Raw genomic sequence first — 22,252 nt, 5'->3', positions numbered from 1 at the left:
TTCTCCAGCCTCGCCTCCTGGGAGCACGATGCCGCCCGCCCCCCCCTCCCCACCAGTTTTCTGATGGACAGGGCAAAAGTCAACCCACCTCATGGCTGGTTTTGTGGTTCAAGGCCATGTGGCATGGCCATACCACACCTGAAGCTTCCCAAGCGTAGGCTGCTACTGTTGTCAAAGGCACAGAGGATGGGAAATCTCATCTCACAGCGCCTTGCCACTTTTGGGCAGAGCCTTCCTCACTGCAGGGTGTCTGTGGGTCTCAGGATGTGCGCACGCTGGCAAATTGCAAAACTCAACCCATTGCCCTCCATTCATTCCAATCATCGTGAACCTACTGGGCAGAGCAGAACTGCCCCATGGGCAGTCTTTATAGGCGGGAAAAACCTCATCTTCCTTCCTCCGAGTAGCTGCTGGACTTGAACCGTTGACTTTGTCGTTAGCGGCCCAATGAGCAACCCACTCTGCCACCAGGGCTCTCACGCTGGAGGGGAGCGATAGATGTATGTGTTCACATGTGTCTGGGGCCACTAGAAGCCCTTGTGACATGGGCCCAACTTCCATGAGTGGCCCCTCTACCGCCTGGACTGCATAGTCCCTTCAAGACCTAGGGCCTACCCTAGCCTTGTTCCTCCCCCTGCACGTGACTTGGCTAACGCCACACCATCCAAGCACTGTGTTGAGATGTGGGAAGTTTCTGCATCAAAGCGATCTTCTCAAGAGACACTGCAAGCCTGCGGCCCTGGCCCCGTGGCAGGGTTAGGTGGGCCAGTTTGGGGTCTGACCCTGAACTGTCTTCCCAGCCTCGTTTCAGCAATGCCATTGTGGGCACCTCAGACGTAACCCAGCAAAATGCAGTGCGTGGTCCTCTGGGAGACACGGCAGGAGTTCTTACCTTCATGCAAGCTGAGTCCCCTAACCCCAGGAATGCTGCCCTCTTTCCACTTTGGACTTAATTCTGGCCATGCCTCAAGGCCCCTCACAGGCGTTACCTCTGCCAGGAAGCTTCCCATCTCCCTGCAAGACCTGGGTTCTGGCCTCCTCTGAACTCCCACGCCATTCAGGCCTGCAGCCTCCCTGGGTCCTGCTTTATCTCCAGGGAGGGCTCTTGGCTCAGGGCTCCCATTCTGGCTTCAGGCTGAGCCAGCTTTGTGTCTGAGGCTCCCTCCTCTCGACAGGGCCCCATTCTGTCTTCAAGCCCCACGTTCTCTATTTGTAAAATGGTTATAAAACTAGTACCAGGGCTTTCCACCTCCACTGCCACCGAGCCAATTCCAACCGGTAGAGACCCTTTAGGATAGAGACTAGAACTGCCCCGTGGGGTTTCTGAAACGGCACATCTTTATGGGAGCAGACAGCCTCATCATTCCCCGACAGAGCACCTGGTGGGCTGTCCTACCCTGGCTTTGTGGGACCCACCCCTGGAGCATAACACGACAATATAAAGACAAAGGCTTCAGAGCGGGGTGGGTTTCACAGTTCAGCTCAGCACCCCCAAGGGTGTGCTGATGGTAGGTGGCACCCTATTTCCACATGAGTTTGGGTAGCTGGGCTCCTGAGAGCCTTCAGGGGACAGACAGGCTCAGCGAGTCTCCGATGGCCTCTCAGACTGGGCAGCGAAGACACTCAGGGTCCAGTGTGGTGGCGCCCAGCCTGGGAAGACAGGGACAGGAAGGCTTGGAGATTTGCTACTACCTCGTGGGTGTCATAGGAACCGCCCACTCTGAGGGTAGTCGTGGCCTAGGGAGACCCCTTCCATGAGTGCTCTGGACGTGCCTGGGGGAAGTTCAGGGCTTGGCCTGCAGAGGGTGCTCTGGAGCTTCAGTGACCCAGCCGTGTGGACTGATGCAACTCCAGCATCCACTGGAGAGCTGATCTCCTGGCCATCTCCCCAACATGCCCTGGAGACAACCCTGAGCCTATGTGCCTGGCACTTCAAGGGTTAATCACAGCTCCTACTATGTGCCAGGTACACTTTACATATACCATCATATTTACTTACCGCAGCAGGAGGATACTCTTATTTCTAGTCCCGCTTTACAGACAAGGAGCCTGGAGGTCTGGGAGATGAGGTGGCTGGTTCTAGGCCACACGGCCATTGGAACCTGGGTCCGCCAGCCTCACGGCCTGCATGCTTCACCACTGTCCTGGCATATGTTAACCACACAGCCTCCTCCTTGCGACTCAGCTTACGGTCATGACCCTCCTTTCTCAGATGGAGAAACTGAGGTAACCTGTCCATTCGTAAAGGAGATGTTGGGATTTGAACCCAGAGCAGTCTGAGACCTTGGGCTGAGCTCTTAATCTCAGATTTTCTGGGCCAGAGCGTTTCCAAAACAGACCATAGGTGTCTTCCGTTGGGGTCAGCCTCTGGGTGCAGCAGAGGAGGCCTTCCCGGCCCTCAGCCCCACTCCTGGGCCTTCAGCTGCAGGGAGCTGGGAGCTTGGGAGGAGAGGAGCGGAGCAGACTGTTGAGCCCTGGGCTGAGTAGGACGCTGGGTGTGGACGTGAGCGTTGACTCAGAGTGCGAGGCCTTAGCAGGGAGGTAGGCAGTGGGGGAACAACCCAGGCCAGGCCGGTGCGGGGGTCCCCCGGGAGGAGGAGGTTTGGGTGATGCAGTGGCTGAGTCACAGCAGCGAGATGGGACAGGAAGCTGGGATGGCCCAATGACCTCACGCTTTCATCTATGCCTGGCAAGGTGCCAGTGACCCAGGCGGGCCTGGTGGGCATGGCCCGGCAGGACCAAGGCCACTCCCCAGCCACCTACAGCCAGAGGACCTCCTGTCAGGCTCCCTGAAGCTTTTAGGGCTGGGACCCCCAAACCTCATCTGACTGGGCGGTCAATTGATGTTGAGGACTGGCTGTGAGTCTCCCACAAGTGCCATGTCGACGGGACTAGCAATTCCAGCTCTCCTGACGATCCATGTCCAAGGCCTGGACACAGATGGACATGGGGCAGGGGGCAGCCATCACCACCCAGGAGCCCGCCTGGGGAAAGGGGCAGCCAGGCCACTGGCCGTGACCACTCGGACAACAGCCCACACCCTGGGATGCTGGCTGTTGGCTGTGGATTCTTGGGTGAGGTTTTCTCATGGATGAATCTCAGGCTCCTTTGTGCAGGGGGAAAATACTGGCCCTAGCCTCTCTGGAAGAGATGAGTGGCGATTGCTGGTGTAGGCACCTGGTAAGCAGAGCAGGCCCTGTTCCTCTGGGGCCCAGACATGGGTGGGTGGGAGACTGTCCATCAGGTCTGCCTGGAACACTGTGGTGTTGTGAGGTCGCCATGTGCCCTGTACCCGGCACTCCCCAAGGCCAGATCCTAGAGCAGGGGATTATCGGAGGTCACCCAGTAGCCGGATGCATGGGCTCAGCATCTAGGGTTGGGGGCCTTTATCTCTCCAGATAAGAGGCCTGGAGTGGGCCTGGCTGGCCTCATGGCCTCGACTAGGGTATAAGTGGGAAGGTGGGGGGAGGAGCTGGGTTGGCTCAATCTGACTATAATAAAGCAACCGTTCTCTGGGTACCTCCTCAGCCTGAGTCAGCAGGGGCTGCGGCTGCTTCTGAGGTCATCGCCTGCCCACCCTCGGGCCACCCAGCCTTGGAACCCGGGCTCGGGCACAAGGGAGGGCTGTAATAATGACCTGGTGATAATGACAGCTGTGTACGGAGCCAGGCCCACGTGCCAACCAATCTCTCTGCCTCTGTTCATTTGATCTGCCCAACAGCCCTGGGAAACAGGCAGGGTAGGGCCTTTGAGTGAGGTTCAGAGAGGTTGTTGTGTTGAGCTGGTCAGGGCCACAGAGCCAGGGAGAAGAGCAGAGTCTTCAGGCCTCAAGGTCATGTTCTCCGCCCTTGTGCAGTCAGCATAGCCTGAGCCCCACTCTCAGCCAGGCCTGGGTCTGGGTCTGTGAGCCTCTGGCCCACCAGTGCCTGGGGGCAGAGGCCTGGGGTAAGAAGCGGGGAGAATAGAGGCCCTAGGAGGGAAGGTTTTGTCTAAAAACCAGTCTGAAGACAGTGGCAGGCTCCTTAAAGGAGGAAGAATAGACGAAAAGTGGTAAGATCCCAAAGAAGCCAGCGCCCATCTTTGTCTGGAGGGCCAGGAGGGCTTCCTGGAAGAGGAGACATTTCCAAACTCACTGCAGACCCATGGCGACCCTATGGAACAGGGTAGAACTGCCCCTGTGAGTTTCTGAGACTGTAGCTTTTTACAAGAGTAGAAAGCCTTTTCCCCTAGGAGTGGTTGGTGGTTTTGAACTGCTGACATTACATATCGCAGTTCAACTTGTGAGCACTGTGTCACTGGGGCTCCTTGGTCAAGACCAGGGGTTCTGGAGGAGCACAGAGTACTCTAGGGACTGCAGTGAAGAACTTGAGGTGAGAGGTGGCTGGAAGTCACAAAGGACAGCCCCAACGGCCTTGAATGTCGTGCTGGGACATGGACACTTCCCTGAAGTTAAAGTGGAGTCAGCAGGGGAAGGCGGATGTGGTGGCAGGGTTTTCGAACCTGTAGTGGAGATAGCCCAAGTTAGGTGGATCCCAAACCAGGCCTGGTTAGGGAGGGAGAACATGTCTAGCCGTTGACCTTCCTTGGACTCTCAGAAGGGCCTCAAATGGGTGACACCATGGCTCGAGGAAGAGCTTCCAGTCTAACATGGCACCAGGAATGAGGCTTATCTGCTGGCCACCTCATTCCTGCAAGCCCTGGTCAGGCTGCTGACCCCAACACCCCACTGCTTCAAAGCCCTATGGCCTCTCAAGCCAAGTTGTAGTGCACTGGAGAAGGGGGACAAGCAGAACCCAGAGACCCTGGAAAGCACAGGCCCCTCCCAGTCTCCTGGCTGCCAATTCCAGGCCGGTGGGGCCCGCATGTCCCCTCTCTGGACTTTGGTGTTGCCCGGGTTTACCCACTGCGAATAAAAGTTTGCTGAGCACAACCTGCCACCAGTTTTGTTTGGGTTCTCACTTGTAATTCTCTCAACAACCTCTAGGGCCATCATTCTGCCAGCATCCACAGTACTGGTGGGCCAATGGAGGCTTAGAGGTCAAGGGATGGGCAAGGGATGGCCTCTCCGGACACCCCTGACACCAATCTCAGCCACTAGGCGCAGGGAGGGGGCGGGCACCCACTGCACCAGACACTGCACTGTGCACCCCTCATAGCCAGAGGTCAGAACCTAGCTTTGCCACTCATTAGTACCTGACCGCAGGCAAGCCTGGGGACCTTTCTGGGCCTCCGGGCCCCTATCTGTAAAACGGGATTGATCCGCGTTCCGTCTTCGATCCCAAGTGCTTAGAATCCGCGCCCACGCAGTCACGTCTCTGTCTTCCTTCCTGTTTGAACCCTACAGTCGTAATGTCATCCATCTCCCCCTGCCATCTGGGGTACCCGAGCCTCGGAAGAGCAGAGCCTCCAGCAGGGATGTGGGGATTCCCGCAGTCTGCCCCCCACCCCGTGCCGAGCTGCCCCACTGCCCCCCGCGGAGCCTCCAGACCCCATCCCTGGCCCTCAGCCTGACCCTGCTGCCCGCCGCCGCTCAGGCCTGTTTGGGGAACCCCTGGGGCGGGCGCCGAGCGGGGAGCCTGTGCGAGGGCGGCCAACCCGCGGGCAGCCGGCTCGGGCCCGCCCTCGCCTTCCGACCAATTTTGGGCAAAGCGGCCGCGGCCGCGGCGGCGCGCTACGTGACAGCCATGAGTCAGCGCGCAGGAATGCGCAGGGCGCTTTGTTCCCCGCTCCGCGGAGGAACGTGCTGGGGCCTGGGCGCGGCGAGCCTGACATCACCGCGCGGGACCGGCGGCCACGTGCGCCCCCCTTCTGGGGACCGAGGCGGCACTCTGGCTGCAAACGGTGGTGCGGCAGCCCAGTCTCCCCCACCCATGGGGGTCACAGGGCACAGCTGCATCGAGGCTGCCCAAGAGGGGCCAGCGGCGTCATGCAGGGCCACCGGGCAGTACTGAGATGGCGAATGGTCACAGCAAGCTCCTACGGTTGCTTGGGGGACCCTATTTGGGGTCTCGACATCAGGGGACAAGGACGCAAGGGACGAGTCCTCCAGCTTGCTGTGTGTGCCCCCACCCCCCAGGTCACTCCCTGTCCCTGGGCTGAGGGCTGTCTAGCTGACACATGGGGCCACTGGCCCTCCTGCTCTTTCCCAGAGTCTTGTGCTGGGTCAGGAGGCCTCAGACCCAGAAGTGTTTGGGGGAAGGAGTGCAGGGATCTCAGGAAGGGGAACCCAAGGATGGCTGCCCAGAGGGCCTGTTAGGAGGCAGGCTGTGGCTGGCTCTTTGAGTCCTTGTCGTTGAATGCTCAGACCACCCTGCGTGGTTTGGTGGCTACTGCTGCTTGTGGGAACAGACACAGATTCTGACTCTGAGCAGGCGCACGTACCTGCTCCTGTCACACAGCTGGTCCCTGGGAGAGTGGACGGTAACCCAGGGTGGCTTAACCGGGCCTCCGTGCTTCCAGGAGGGCAGTGGCCCTTCCTCCTGAGCTGGAGCTCCTAGTCAGCCAGCCCCAGCGGGGAGCATGAGTTCTGGAGACCTGCAGCAGGCTATCTGACAAGGGCCAGCGGCTGTGCTCAGCACCCTGAGCTGGGTCCTACTTGGTCTCGGGCATTTCATGTGCTCCCTCCACTGCTCTGGCTCTACACGGGGTTCCCATCCAGTCTCCCCATTTTCCTGTGGCCCAGACTGTGGGTGAGACCTGGCGGGGGAAGACAGAAGGACCAGCGGGGCTGCAGGGTGCGTCCCCAGGATATAGGTTTTCCATGCGCCCGCCCTATCTCCCTTCTCTCACCCACCACCATAGCACCTCACAGACCCATCAACAAACAGACCCAGTTGGAGTGAGGGACTCTCTGTGCGGTCCTCACCAGTCCACCTCCGGCCCAGTCCGTCTGGGACACGGGTGCAGCCCCTCTTAGGCCCTATGTTCGGGGGGTGAGGACAGGAGGCCTTCTCCCCATCTGCGTGCCCTCCCCCTCTTGGTTCCCTGGCCTGGCCCTCACCCAGCCTCCACTGGTCAGAAGAGGCTGGGGCCCTGTTGGTGGGCAGCCCGCCTCCCCCTCCCCCCCAGTGATGGTCTCACCCAGCAGCAGGCAGCTGCCCTCCCACTGGACCAGAGGTCCCTGCCTCAGGGACAGTGCCTTTCCTTGTGCCATCCGTGCTTGTCCCTCCATCCACGGCAGCCTCTCTACGGGGTGTGAGCATGCCCAGGGGCAGGAGACCCCAGGGGGCTGGGGTCATCCACTCTGCACTGCTGACTCCTCATCTGGGAGGGGCCACTGAGCCTACTGTTGGGTCCTGAGGGGTCATGGTGAGTCCCCATGGTCTCCTCAAGTGGAGACTCTGTCTAGAGGCATTCAGAGCCCCTCCTCTGTAGGTTTTGCTCCTGACAGCTCCTGTCCCCAGTGAGGAAGACTGCCCCCACTGGCCCTCCGATCAATCTGTGAAGAGACAGGTGGAATCTGCTCTCAGCCGTGAGTGGGGGCGATGGCCTCTGGGCCCTTTTGGCTTCCAAGCTCCAGAGGTTTTGAGGACACGGGGTGAGGGGAGAGGCTGGAGGAGCACGTGCCCACCTCCCTGCACAGTTCCTGGCACCCAAGGGCCCCACCTCAGCCTGGCACGCCTGCTGGATTCTTGCCTGTGTGGTTTCCCCTCAGCCTCTCCCTCACGTCGGCCAGCAGGGCGTCCCCAGAGGCTGCATTCCTCCACAGTGCAGACGGCCACCGCGGGGCTGGGCCTGGCTAGGACACCCCGAGTGTGGGAGTGTGGGTGCTGGCGAGGCTGTCAAGGACACACCTATGGGCACCTACCTCTGTGCCCCTGCATGGGTCTGCAAAGTTGTGCATGGCTCTGCCCTTGTGCCCATGCAGACATGGGTGGATGTGTGTCTGCCTGGGCAGGCTGCCCCTGGGGGAAATGTAGAGTGCAGGTGCATGGAGCGGTGCAGGGGTACTGCTGTGCAGGACGGAACGGAACCTGTGCATCCCCAGGTGCCCACAACCAATGGGTAAGGGACCTGTTCCTGCATGGTGGCCCTGCAGTTCTCCCATCCCTGAGACCACCTGCATGTGCGAGGGTCATGGAACTAGTGGGACCTCGCAGAGCCAGCTCATAGCCAACATGGAGCTGGAGGAAGGATGGAGACAGACCAGGATGGGAGCAGGGGTGGAGAGCTCCTTTGCCAGACAGCTGGATGCTGCTCTGTGCACCCCCTAAAAAGCCCTCAGACTGGCACCCTGGCTGGTGCACCAAGGTTCCATTGGCTGTGAGCCTCAAGGCTGGCAGTTCGCTCAGACCCAGAAGTGCCTTAAAGGAAAGGCCTGGCAATCTGTTTCTAAAAACATCCCGGCGGAGAAAACCATATGGAGTAGTTCCGCCCTAGACACATGAGGTCACCAGGACTGAACCAGGGACTCACCCAACAGTACACAGCTCCTATGTGGTGGGGTTAGAGTTCAAGTTGGTGGCTACCTGCCCCTGGCAGCTGACAGGCAGGGGTGCTACTGCAGTGGGGACAGAACAGCAGGGACCTGTCAGAAGAGCTGCCTTAAAAGGCAGGAGCTTCTGAACATCCACCTGGGGCCTTTTGCATCCCTGCTGCCCCCTGCTGCTGCTGAGAAACCACTATAAACATGCCTCTGCATTTGCTCAAGTTGCCAGGCCCTGCTGAAAATGCATCCCATGCAGTCACAACGCCCCCCCGCCCCCCCCAGTCCTGACTCACACCCTAGCAGACTGCTGCTATGATTCTTATTTTCGAGATGAAACCGAAGCACCAAGAAGGGACATAACTTGCCCAAAGCCCCACAACTAAAATGTTACATAAGCGGGAGCTGCGTCCGCACAGTCGGTGCACAACCCCACAGCGGCCGCTCCGACCAGCATCTCGAGGGTGGGAGACCCTGGCCTCAACCCTTCAACACCGTGCCAGCCCAAGGGAACAGTGGGCTCGGTGCACCCGTCCTCTAGCTTACCAACAGGCAAACTGCCTAGGAACTGGCCTAGTGCCTGGGCCTGGCAAAGTGCGTCCCAGTGCCCGGCCAGCCTGGCTTGGCCTGCTTTTCACCTGCTATGTGACTTCAGGCCAGCACGCTGCTTTCAGCTGGGTGGCAGTTTCTGCCCCGCCCCCAGAGGGCTGCCCTGAAGTTTCCAGGTGGGGAGCCCTGGGAGGAGGCACTGTGTGGGCAGGTGAGTGAAGGTGAGGCTGGGCCCAAGCTGAAGCTGAGACCCAGGAGCCGGTTTTCCCAGGCTGTGTCTGAGTAATCCTGTGTCTATATTTATCTCCTTTCTTGGGTGTGCAAACAGTGCCCAATGCCAGCTGGGACTGCCACCCCCCCTTCCTGTGCCCGCACGTTTCCCTCACCTGCCGGGTGGCCCCAGTGAACGCTGCAGTCTGGGCCCCACGCTCAGCCTGGCCCCCAGAGGACAGCCACGCCACGGTGCTTAAACCCAGCTCCCGTGATGAACCTGCCAGCTGGCGGTGGGGTAGCCTGGGGGCTGTTAAGGGGTCTGCGCTCGAGTACCAAGGGTCCTGTCTTGGGCCATGGGGTTCACTCCTCCCTCACGACTTTGGTCTAAACGGCACCCGCCTCCAGGGGCTGGCTTTCCAAGCCAGAGATCTGCGTGGCACAGGCAGCTCGGGATTTGAATCTTGGTGCCCTGACTTAGAGCAAGTCACCACTTTGTGACTCAGGTTCCCTGTTAGTAAAATGGGGCCAATGACTCCTACCTCAAGGCAATCCTGCAGTAAGTTAGCTGCACAACAGAGGGAAAGGGGGCCCAGCTGACAAATGGGGGGGCTCTGTTGGGGAGGGGCTGCCTGCCCCCACCTGCTTCATGGCAGTGGCATGGGCACACACAGGCACATACTGGCAGATGCCCTGATTTTGAGAGGTTCACGCAGACTTGGAGTCAGGATGAGTTTGAGGGCTTGGACCCTGGTCAGGCCCTACGAGAGACTGGAACCCAATGCTAATTTGGCTGAGACCCTTCCCAGAAGTGGAGGGGCAGGGCTCATGGGCAGCGAGGTCAGAGGGATGATAGAAAGGCCTGGTCAAGAGAAGACTTAGCCTGGATGAGCCCCGGACTCCGTTGGCTGACCTCAGCCAAGAACCTCTGCCCGGGCGTGCTACCTCCTTGACCTTGGTTGGAGAGCCCTGGGCTGGTGCACGTGTACTCCAGCGCTCCCTGCTCCCAGGCGGGATTAGGCCCAGCCGAGGACGTGCCAGGCTGGCAGGCGCAGGGCGGGGTGGGTGCCGGCGCTGGGGTTGCCCGCTGCCGGTTCTCTGCACTCAGCTGCAGCAAGGCCTTGTATGGCTCTGGCAGGGTGGCTGGGCCAGCAGCACCCATTGGCTGGGCTGGCACTCCCAGTCCTGCTGCCTGGGCCCCAAACCACGGTAACCAGAGCCGCGGGAGCTGGTGGATTAGCGTGCCTGCCTGCCCGCTGGCCTGGCCGCCACCAGGGCTGCTCTTTTCCTTTCCTAAAAAGGCAGAGCTGGGTGTCTGGGAGGAGACACGGCTGCTGCACTGGGGCCCGGGTAGAAGTGGGGTTGGCTGGTGGTGCAGGTGGCCCTGCTGAAGGTTTGGGAATCCTAGCCCTGGCCTTTGGCCAAGCTCTTCCCGGCTCTGGACATCAAATTTTCTCATCAGACTCTCTTGCCATAGAAGGCCAACTATCACCCAGCTGTGGGAGTGGGTGTTTAAATGCCGACCCTGCTGATGACCACTATGTGGCCTCGGTCCAGCCTTGGTTTCCCTCCTCTAATTGGGATGAGGTGGGAAGACCTGGCTCCCAGGGTCTTCTGAGCAAATGTTGCTCACCTCCTTCTCATACTGCTCTTCGTTCATGCCTCTCTCAGGCTATCCTGCCTAAAGTGGCCTGGCCCAGGGGTTCTCCAGAAAAGAATGTGGGCTCCAGGTTCTGAGCTGAGGTGATGGTGGTGGAGAAGCCTGGGGATATGGGCAGGATCTTGGGTTCTCCAGACACAGCATGGCCCTGGGTGGGCATCCAGGCAGAGCTTGGCTCTGGCTTCAGCACCAGACATGGGCTGGTGGAAGCACCTGAAGTTTGGGTCGGGACAGCAAAGCTCAATGACCTGCCATTTGCTCAGGGTGCCATCTTGGGGTCTGACCTTCTTCTGTAAGGTGGGGATGGGTGCCTCGGGGTCAACAGGTATGGGAATAATGGGTGGACCTTGGGTCCAGTGGCCTGAGCAAGGGGGTGGGGGGTGGGGGAAAGGGTGCTGGTCCTTCTGAAAGTTCACATGCCTTTTCTATGCTCGCAACTACTAGGCCCAAGGTGCTGGCATGTCCTTGTGCCTGGAACCTCCAGGGACCCAGCTGACATGGCCGAGAAACCAGGCAGCTTTGGGAAAGGAGCCCCCAGGCTGGGCCTGCACTGGGTGGCAACTGAGCAGTCAGACACAGGGTCCCCGGAGCCAGAGCAGGGGGAGGGGGGCTTTGGAGTCGAACTTAGGACCTACTCTTCACTTTGACCCCACTAGCTGTGTGGCTTTGGCTGCAAAGGAGCCTCTGTTTGAAGACTCTGAACGTGGGACAACCACCCTCATCTTGCTGGATCGTTGTCAGGACCATAAAACCATAAAACCCAAACCCACTGCCATCAAGTCAATTCTGACCCCATAGTGACCCTAGAGGACAGGGTGGAATGGCCCCATGCGGGTTTCTGAGATTGTAACTTTTTATGGGAACAGAAAGCCTCATCTTTCTCCCCCGGAGTGGCTGGTAGCTTTAAACTGCTGACCTTCCGGCGAGCAGCCTGAGAGTCAGTTCAGCCGCCTGCCAAGCCAGGCTCATGGGTGGCAGTGCTGAAGTGCTTCATGGGGCGTTCTTGGATGTCATGTTTACCAAAACATTCCCAGGCCTTTCTCTGTGGTGGTTATTGGGGCGGTTTACGAAGATTCTCTTTCTCTGCCCGGGCGGAAAGAGTCCGACGGTCTGCTCCCATGAAGTTGACTGCCTAGAAAGCCCTGTGGGGGCAGTTCTACCCCATCCCACGGGGTCATGATGAGTCAAAACCGACTGCTATGCACCCCACCGCAACACCTACCAGCAGGCAAGGCCAGGGGAGGTGCTTTGGCCAGTGAAAGGTGGATGGAAGGGCTACACGCTGGTTGCAAGTTAGAAGCATTTAAGGAGGGGGCCAGGTACCCTGGCCCCCTCCCTCTCTCTACCTCTGCCGTTGGTCTGGGGGGGCGCAGCCCTCCTTATGGGACTCTGAATGCCCGGGATGCATAAACGTCTCCTGCTGACCCACACGGAGCACACAGCTTAGCCGGAGTTTTGGGGGCTGCTTCTTGCAGCATCACTGGGACCTATCCTGCCGGAGCCGGCCTGGGTCCCAGCCTAGATCTCCACCAGCCAGCTGTGCCTGCAGTGTCTGTGGAGGGCCTGCTATACACCGTGCTGAGCCATCTCCTCCCTGACTCCTGCCCACCCGCAGGTGCCCTCAGTCAGCAGGGCCTACCTGTGGCCCCACCCCTTTCGGTTCCAGCCTTCCACACTTCAGTGGTCTTTTACTTGAAGGAGCCCCCTTGTCCACGGGCTTCTCTCCCTTCGGCTTCCTCCACCCGCTCCGCCCAGAGTTTTCCAGGAAAGCTTTCCTGGTGACTCACGGTGAGCTCCTTTTTGTTCTTATCCTCCCTCCATGGCCAGGCAGCCCCTGTGATTGAGCAATTAGTGACATCATTATTTGTTTAGTGACTGCTTCTCCTGTTAGGATGCAGGCTCTTCAAAGGAGGCCTGTGTCTTGCTCACTGCCATAACCCTACCAAGGGAGGATGGCTGCCAGTCTTGAATACACAAGGTGGGGCCCTACCAGTCAGGATTACCCCTTGTAGCCCCAGCACCCTGGGCCCAGCCTCAGCACACATTCTTGGTCACTAGAGAGGCCCAGGCTGGGTGATGGGGGCCCAGCTACTGCCTCCCTCTGGGGCACATCCCCAAACCAAAGAAACTCCATTGTACCAGAGTGGAGAGCCTCATCTCTCTCCCATGAAGCAGCTCATGGGTTTGAACTGCTGACCTTGCAGTTAGCAGCCCAACGCCTAACCCACAGCAATGGTCAAAAAGAACCATGAGCCAGGCCAGCAAAGCTGTGTTGGGATTTTAAAATTTATTCCAACGTGCTTCCCTGCCCCTCTTTTTATTATTAAAAATATCCTCAGGCTGAACACCCAGCCCGAACTGTAATAAAGGCAATTATTATACTTGTAAAAACTTCTCATTCACAGTACAGATGTAATTTACAACAAAGGTCACACACATCAATACTGAGCAGTTTCCTTTTGTACGTCAGACTCTGCTTTAGACCTGCATGAGTTTTTTTTTTCTTTTTGCACTGATATCTACCATACCGACATTGCAAGATGCAAGTGGAGGAACTGGAGTTTAAATACAATTACAGGCAAAACTACTCCATCCCAGTGTGGCTGCTGTACTTATCTACAGTAAGACTTTTTGGAATGTATTGCCATTTAAGAACACAGAAACTCTCTACAGACAATTTCACATACAGAACACATACACCTTTAAAAAAAAAAGGCCAATATTTATCTTACAGAGAGCAGGTATATTACATTTGCCGACACGTTTCTTTTCGCTTTTCTCTCTCCCCCTCTCTTTTTCTACGCTAGGCTTATAGTAAAGTGATCATAAGTGCCCAAGCCGTTTTCTAATGGGAAGTAGGACACATGGAGAGGGATTTGTGGAGCAGGCCTTTGGGAACTCCTCCCCACCCTGGCTGGTCCTGCAGGGCTGCCTCTGGGGGTTGGCGGCCCAGCTGCGACTTTTGCTTTCTGGGAAGTTTTGCCTGGAGAAAGAACTAGAGAGAAATTCAGCCTCGATGTATTGCTTGTTCCTATTCGAGAAGACCCCAGGGAGCATGGAGCAGGGGCTAGAGGAATCGGGTAGGGAATCCTTTCCATCTGTTTTTCTGACTACGGGGATGGCTCCTGGAGGGTCTTGGTGGCCAGGGCCAGGGAGTAAGCTATGGACTGGATGGGCAGGAGGGGGCAGGCCTGGAGAAGGTTGCCTTCAGGAGGAATGGACTTAGTACCCAGACTGGCCCTGAGTTTTCCAGGACCAGAGAGCATCTGGGAAGGCGGGCCTGGGAGCCGGGAGTCCCCAACAGAAGGCAAGGTTTGGCCCGGAAGCCTCATTAGGTGGTTCCCCTCTGTTGCCAACACCCAAAGGCCAGAGCTGGTCTGTGCTGGTGTCCCTGCACCTTTCAGGTGTCCCTGCAGTCTCCTCTGCTCTGCTTGGCCAGCTGAGGAGAGTCATGCCCAATTAGCAACATGGCAGCAGTTGGGAGCCGGGCAGGGGTGTCCGGGGAAGGGTGTAGTCTGGAGCTGGTTAGAGTGACTCCCCACATTGCTGAGACAGCTTAGTGGCTGGGAGCTCCATGCTTGGGGAATGAAGAGAGTCTGGCAGCCGGGCCAGTGACATACCCCCAGACTGGTGGCATCAACCCTATCCTCTGGGCACCTGTGGCGGCAGCAGCCCTTGGGCTGGATTCCATTTGTATTTCATTAGACAAGGGTTTTGGGTGAGTCCTGGCCCTGAATGTCCTCTCTGTCTGTGTCTGGTGTTCCTGAGACTGTGGGGCACTCCCCCCTGCTGAGCACACTGTCCTCTGGGGGTGGGGTGAGGTGCTGTGAGTACAGAGGAAGCTGGGGGTGCACACAGGGCAGGGCGAGAGGGGCATGACCTCCACATGCCAGGCCTTAGCCTCCCTGCCCCCCCCCACCCCCAAGGCCTTCCTATCTTGAAGGCTAATTCTCAGCTAGTTCTATGGGTTTGGGCTGAGGTGACCCCTGGCCTGTACGCTGAGTGGGGCCAGGCTTCTTGCCACTTCATGCCAGACTCAAGCAGGCCACCACAGTGCCAACTGCCGAGACTGAGCAGACTGCCTTAGAGTCAAGCAGCCCAGAGCTGCTGCTGACCTGACCCAGCACACCAGGGAGCAGCGGAACCCCTCATTTCCGCACGACAGGGCGCATTGCCTTTCGGTGCCGTCTTAGCGCTGAGCGAGGCCAAGGAGGATGAACCAGGAGGTCTGCAGGGAGGTGGAGCTGTGGCCCCACAGAAGGGGCCTTGTATAGATAGGCTTGATAGTTGAGCCCCATCTAACAGCGTAGTCAGCTCAGAAGTGGGGGTGGGGAGCTGCCCCAGCCCTCCCCCCCCACGGCCAGCTCTGCAGGGGGCTCATTTCTGGAAGGGTGCAACCACCTCACCTCTCCCATAGCAGGCAAAGCGTGCTGGCGCCCGGGTTCCACAGTTTGTCTTGAGATGGGGAGTTTGGGTTACGCTTTTTCTTTCAAAGCAGGGCCTGCCCCTGGAAATGCAGGGCGCCTTCTTGAAGGGGGGACGAGGAGGGAAGGGCCACTGGCTCTGAACAGATTGCTTCAGAGAAGAATTCAAATGACTTCCGGCAATGGAACCTTCTTCCAAGTCAAGAGAACACCAGGAGGGCGGGGACGGTATCAGACAGCATCTTCTCTTCTGAGTCTCCTTAGGCGCATGCCCACGCTGTAGATATCGAACAACTCAAAGAGAAGAGACTAAAATATAGATTATATATATATGTCTTTTTAAAGTATAAGCCAACTAAAAAGGCTCAGGGTTATTTCCTGGACGGTGGGCTGATGGGTCCGGTGTGTGTGCGGGGGCGGGGGACACAACACCAGTCTTGCTATCAAGGGGTTCAGACACACGTCCCTAAAAGCCTCCGGTGCCTGAGCATATAGAAAACAGGGTCTCCTTAACCCCACCCCTTAGAACCGAAAGATGACCCCCCCGAAGCTTGACCTCTAGGCTGTGGGCCCGGATCCATGAGCCTTATGGGCGGCTTTCACAGAATGTGGATGGCTGACTATGGGCAGGGCCAGGGCAGGTGTGCAGGAAGTGGTAGGCAGGATGCCCGTTCCAGCCCAAGGGGTGGGGGTAGGGGGAATGGAGGGGAGGAGTGCTGGGGATCGGGGACCCCTGGGGGGAATCAGAACCCACCTTTTACCAGCTTTTTTTTTTTTTTTTGCATTTAAATCTTAACAAAAGTAACATTTTTTTCCCTTTCTTAGAAGTGAAACAACCAAACCAGACCCACTGCCATCCAATCGGCTGCAACACACAGGGACCCAACAGGGCAGAGCAGAACTGCTCCTGTGGGTTTCCCAGCCTATACCTCTTTATAAGAGCAGAAAGCCCCAGCTTTCTCCCAAGGAACGGCTGGTGGGTTTGAACCGCTGACCTTGTGGTTAGCAGCTCAGTGCAACCCATTGTGCCACTGGGGCTCCTTAAAAATAAAGGGGGGTGGGGTGGGAATCAAGAAGGCGCTAGCTATTTCTGGATCTGCCTTACTGCCTGTGTTTGGGTGCCCCTGCTGGCAGCAGAGAGGGGTGGCCGCTGGCTGGGGTAGGACCAAGCGGTGAGTAGTTACCATAAACCTCAATACATAGGGGCATTGGCTGTTACATTTGATTATATATATTTTAAAAAATTTCTTTCTTCCCCTTCCACACATCCAACTCCCCCTCAGCAGATGGTTGCCGCTTGCTAGCCCTTGGGGGTGAGGTGCTGCGGCCGCAGAAGCAGAGGGGTGAGGCTTCACCCCCCCACCCCCACCCCAAGCACAAAATAGTCACAGCCTCCAATCCTCGGGGAAGGGGTTTTGGGTGTGTTTGTGTTTGTGTTTTGTTTCAAGCAACAAAAGGTATAGAAAAAGGCACAGGTAACTGCATACATGAAAGATGAAACCGAAGGGGGCCTGCGCAGAAGCTGCTTGGACAGACAGACAGACGGAAGCACGCCCTCGAGGAGGGCAAGACGGTTCGAGGGAATTGGCTGGAAGCGTCTGTTGCCGAACACAGGAAGCCAGATGCTGAGGCTGCGGAGGGGCACTAAGTGCTGGGGCTGCCCCTGTCCTCGGGCTGGCCTGGAGGTGCCGAACGGGAGCCCTCGGGGGCGCCCCGACCCGTCCTGGGCTCCCCAGAAAGGTTCCTTCTCCGAGCTGGGGGGCGCGTGGAGGCCTCTGCCAGGCAGCCTGCCGAGCTGCTGCGGTCCAGGGGCAGGGCGGCCAAGGGCTGGGGGTGGACGACAGTGCACAGTGACTCCATGCTGGGGTCCCAGGTCCGCTCCGCTCGGCTGCCCTGGGGTGGTCGGGGCGAGGCCTTGGGTGGGGTGCAGGGGGTGTCCGTGGGCGCGGGCCCTGGGGGCTCCCAGTCGGGCGGTCTGCCCAGGCTCTCACTCGTCCTCTCCTGCTCCTCGGGGTCGTCCCTGGCTTCCAGCTCCGAGGAGAGTGTGAACTTGGAGACCTTGGCCACGGGGGACACGGAGGCTGACGAGCTCTCAGTGGGACTCCAGCGGCCTCGTTCCTGGGCCTCCCGGGCCCCTGTCAGGTCGCTGCCACCTCCTGAGAAGCCACTGACCCAGGCCCCAGTGGGCCCTGGCAGCAGGGTGGGGTGGGCCCCTGGCCGGGCCTGCACCATCTGGATTCCCCCGATGGGAATCAGGGGGCACGGGGCACGGGCCAGGTGCTGGGAGTGCAGCGGGAGGTGGCTGAAGATGTTCTCTGTCCGGGCTGGGCCGTGGATGTCGTGGAGGGCTGAGGAAGGCCAGGAGCGAGGAAGAGCAGGGCCGGGTGAGCAGGAGGGAGTCCGGGGCGGGGCATTCTGCTGGGTCAGAGAACAAGACAAGGTAAGGAGAGGGTTCTGTGCAGAGTTCCAGGCCTAGAGAAGGGGCAGATCTGGGGCCAGAACTAGAATCCCCATGTCCCTTCCACGGGCTGTCCTGAAGCTCCATCTCTCGATGGGGACCGGGAGCCCACTGAGATGCACTGCCCTTGTGCCCATCCGTCCTGGGAGAAGGGCTACCCCAGGTGCTCTTGGAGGAGGGGCCCTGATGCCCTATCCTGGTTCTGTTGCTGCTCCAGTTTCCACAACTTCACCCTGACACAAGCCCCATGAGAAGTTTCTGACCTTGGCCCACTGCTGGAAATTTTAATGGGGCCGCCTCCCCTGCCCCCCCGCCCCCTTCTCCAGGGACTCAAGTCTCTGAGTGGTGGTCCTACTGCGGCTGGTGAGTCATGACAAGATGGTGACAGAACAGGCACTGACAGTGGTGTTGGATGGCGACGGTGCTGACAGGGACGGGGGTGGTGACAACCAGGATGGTGGCTATGCTGATGACGTGATGACTTGGGGCACCGGATGGGATGTAGCACTGGCGTGTAGGAGTGGAATGATGACTGAGCTGGTGTTGTCGATGGTGATGGCGATGGTAGGGGTGGTGTTGGCTGAGGTCTGTCTGAGGCTGTTGGTGGCAGGAGTGGTGGAGATGGTTGGTTTGGGGTAAGCTCTGTCCTCTGAGTTTCTCTGCTCCAACATGGGGCTGAGGAGGGCATCCCCAGATAGCCGGACACCCACTCACATTTAAGGCCGCTCCACTTGCCAGTGGTGGAGCCTGAGCTTAATCCCAACCTCCTGGTTCCAGAATTTCTGCTGCTTCTGAGGCGAAATTAGCCCAACCAGCCTGAGGTACCCAGCTTTGGTGCCCGCTGCCGTGAGTGCCCAGTAAATATTTGCTAAATGACTGCACCGAAATCTGCAAAGGTTTCAGCCAGCGTAAGGGAAAGGAGCCGTGGAAAGGGGCCACCCCTGCCCGCTGGCAGAGGTGGCAACCATGTGAGCTCTGGAAACACAGGCATTCACCTGCTGCAGCGAGGTGGTCAAGCTAGTTAACCTGGGGGGCGGGGGTTGGGATGCAGGGTGACTCATCCTTCCCACCGCCACAGGGCAGAACTCACCCAGGGAGAGGCACCCTTCTCGGGGCTTCTGCTGAGAAGCTTGTGAGGTAGAGCCCGCGGGGCCGGCCCCACGCCCGGGCTGCCCGACGCCCACTTCCCTGGCAGCGCTGGCCACGGTGGTGACTCTGCCTGCCCCAGGGACCGTCTCCTGGGGGACGAGGGTCCAGAAAGGCCTGGGTCTGTGGAGCCCTCGCGTTCGGGGGCCAGATGCGCTTGAGGGGTCAGTTGTCTCTGAGGGGGGCTGGGACTGAGAGGCGACAGCTCGAGTCTCGGGGAGCCACAGGGAAGAAGGCCCCTGTCCCTCCCTGGGCTGGGCTGGTTGCCCGGCGGGCTGGGGGCGGAGGCCAATGAGTGTTGCTGGGGGGACCAGTCGTTTTTGGTGAGTGAGTGTTTGCGGGCAGACGGTGGGCGGCTGGCGGCTTCTCCGCTTGGAGACCATGGTCTCCTGGGCAGCCCGACCTTGGAGCTGCGGCCCGGGCTTGCGTCCCTCTCCGCGGGGCCTGGGGGCGCCGGCCCGGGCGGCGTGGGGCCCAGTGTGCTGCGGCTGCACGGGGAGCCGGCGCTCGCCTCTGGGGCGTCGGCGGGGACATCAGGGGGCAGAAGGGCCTGCCTGGGCGAGGAGTCCGCCTGCAGCGCGGGCGCCTCGGAGGCCGGTGTGGACCGCTCATCCTGGCTCTCCTCCTCCTCCTCGTCGTCCTCGTCCTCGTCGAGGTCGGACTCGGAGTCGGAGTCCTCCAGGTCTGAAAACTGGTGCTCCTCCACAGCCTCGGAGCCCTCGCGCCCTTCCGAGTCCTGGAACGGGTCATCACTGGTTCCTGGGGGGCACACACGGGGGACACAGGGTCACAGTCGGGCGACGGCTGTGTCAGCAGCCTCCCCCCACACCCACTCAGCTGCTCTCCAAGTCTGTAAAGGGGCCTAGTAACCACAGCAACAGCACGAGGCTCTTGGTCTGATCAAGGGACACATTGGACATGGGAACCCTTTGTAAACAATTGTCTTATGATTATCTGCCGCCTATTCATACAACTACTGAGGCAGGCTGCTGACCTGCTTCCCACAGGTGACAGCTTTGAAAAGTCCGTGGGACAGCCCCTCTCTGCACACACGGGGGTCACCAGGAGCAGAACCCACTCAATGATAGCAACGACTGACAACAGTAGCCCCCATGTCGCCTGTGCGCAGGCTCTGTGCCCATGGTGGTATACGCATCTGCTCACTCAGCTCTCAGGCAGTCCTCCGAGGTTGCTAGTTTTTAGCCCCACGTTACAGATGACACAACGGAGGCACAGAGGGATCCCTGAACTGATCCCAGGGAGGGAGACGGCAGGGTCCACTGGGAGCACTTGCGTTCTTGGCCATGCTTCCATGCATCCAGCAGGGGCTCACAGAATCATGAGTCACACATGAGCAGGTGGGCGGGTGGTGGGGTGGTGGGTGGTCTGTTACTCTGGGACAGAGCCACAGGCAGGCCCAACACACGTGTGCCAACAGCAGCGATGGGTGTCAGTGGACACGGGCTGCAGCTCAGGGCCCCATCCCCACCACCCTCAGCCCGGAGGAGTCTTTGAATTTTGGGAGCCCCGGTGGCTTGTGTGTTCACTGTGATGCCAGAGCTGGGCCGCTGGGATTTCAAACACCTGCAGGGCCCCTCCCCTCGGACAGGTTCCAGCTGAGCAGCCTGAGGAGAAAGGCCTGACCCTCTCCATAGGGGACGCCCCGCAGGTCACCGCAGCATATTGCTGGATAGAGCACTGGGAGACGAGGCAGGCAGATGGAACTGGAGGAGGGGTGGGTGTTCCAACAACGGCCTGGCAACATCTCCTCGTTGTACGTGGGGATGCCGTGAATTCCACCCACTTTGCAATTTTGCCCTCGGCCTTGACTTCCTCTAGGAAGCACTCAAGGATCCCTGGAACTCACCTGGCCTTGCCCTCATTTACATGTGGTGACAGGCAGGAGCAGATTTTACGAGCGGCCTAACCTAGAGCCTGGAGGGCGGAGAGCAGTAGGAAGGCTAGGGGCTCATCCACACTAGTTCACGGCCTTCAAACTTTACACTCACTGAGAAGGCTTGGCTTTGAATCCTAGCTCCGCCACTCCTGTGGCGTGATGTCTGCCAATCTACCTAACGCTCTCTGTGGGGTTTCCTCTTCTGTGGAGTGATAGAACATCGTGCAGCGGTGGGAAGTCAGCGCTGCATCCATCATTCCGGGGCAGCCTGGCACAGCCCAGCCACCGCCACTGAGCAGATTCCGGCTGTAAAGGGTTTCTGAGACTCGGACTCTCACCCTTCTCCCTCAGGAGGGCCGGTGGGTTTAAACTGCCAACCGTGCAGCTGCAGGCCAACACTAACCTGCAGGGCCACATCCCAGGGCTCCTAAGCCTCTGTGGTTTTGTTCGGAGCTCCTCCTGGGCTTTTGCACTGTGAGCATTTTGCAGATGAAGGTCAAGAGGCTCGGAGGGAGGGGTGGTGCCGCTTAGGAAGGGAGGGGCAGAAGGAGGGAGGGACAGAGGCAGTGTCATCTGATGGGCAGCCAAGTAAGATGCTCTTTATGGATAAGGAAACCCGCATAGGGATGAGGTACCTTTACATGAAGCTAAGGCCCCCTGGCTAGCGCAGGTCTAGGTCCCCCACATCTGGGACTACAGAGGAACTTGGAGGAACATCCAACTGTCAGCTGGCACCTCTGGGACTTGGCCACAAGGTGGCGTTCCTGCCCAACATGATCACCATCAGGGGCTGGCGGGGGGAGGGGAGGAACATCCATCCATCCCATCCACCCCATCCATCCACCCACTCATCCATCCATCCATCCATCCATCCATCCATCCATCCATCCATCCATCCAGACTGTGTCCTCCCTGTTCAACAGACAACAACTCTAATGCCCCTCCCTGAATACTCCAAATCGTGGGGTAGGGTACCTCCACTCTTCCAGTATCTTAGGCCATAACCCTTGGAGTCAGCCTTGTTCCTCTTTTGCTCAAGAGCCCCTTCACCCAATATTATGTGTCAGCAAAACCTGTCAGCTTTACCTCCAAAGTATATTAGCATCTGCCCACCACGTCCACTTGGTCCAAGCCAGGAGCACTGCCTGGGCCCCTGCTTCCACCTCTGCCCCCTACTGGCCGTTCTCCAGCACAGCGAGTCCAGGGAGGAGCCCTGAGAACTCAGTCAAGCCAAGATCTCACTGCCCGCAGGACCTGCTCCGGCTCCCTCTGACTTCATCACCCCTCCCTGGCCTCTGCCTACCTGCTCCAGCCACACGGGCCAAGCCCTCGGGTCCCTGGGTCCCTGCACCTGCGGCACCCTCTGCCTGGTACACTACCTGGCCCCTGAACCTTGGCTCTATTCAGGCTCTGTGTGCTCACACCTCCCTACCACCTTCCACATGGTCCAGCCGGCCCCACCCTACCAGTCAGTGCTTCAGGT

General features: G+C 59.0%; 1 protein-coding gene across 1 annotated transcript in view; it reads right to left on the bottom strand.

The window, feature by feature from the left end:
• Positions 1-16,314: 16,314 nt before the first annotated feature.
• Positions 16,315-22,252, bottom strand: part of HIVEP3 (HIVEP zinc finger 3) — a 449,179-nt gene continuing 443,241 nt past the window's right edge. Inside the window, exons 8-9 of the mRNA XM_045299139.1 lie at positions 18,817-19,631; positions 16,315-17,686 (exon numbers count right to left, since the gene is read on the bottom strand). Coding sequence (XP_045155074.1) covers positions 16,913-17,686; positions 18,817-19,631 — 1,589 coding nt within the window. The 3' untranslated portion in view covers positions 16,315-16,912. The remainder of the gene's footprint in view (positions 17,687-18,816; positions 19,632-22,252) is intronic.

This window comes from Echinops telfairi, unplaced genomic scaffold, assembly GCF_000313985.2.
Source record: "Echinops telfairi isolate 266 unplaced genomic scaffold, ASM31398v2 ScPeMD7_7457;HRSCAF=8495, whole genome shotgun sequence".
Classification (NCBI taxonomy): Eukaryota; Metazoa; Chordata; class Mammalia; order Afrosoricida; family Tenrecidae; genus Echinops; species Echinops telfairi.
The sequence above is the reverse complement of the archived record's forward strand: the minus strand, read 5'-3'. Positions and strand labels throughout refer to the sequence as shown.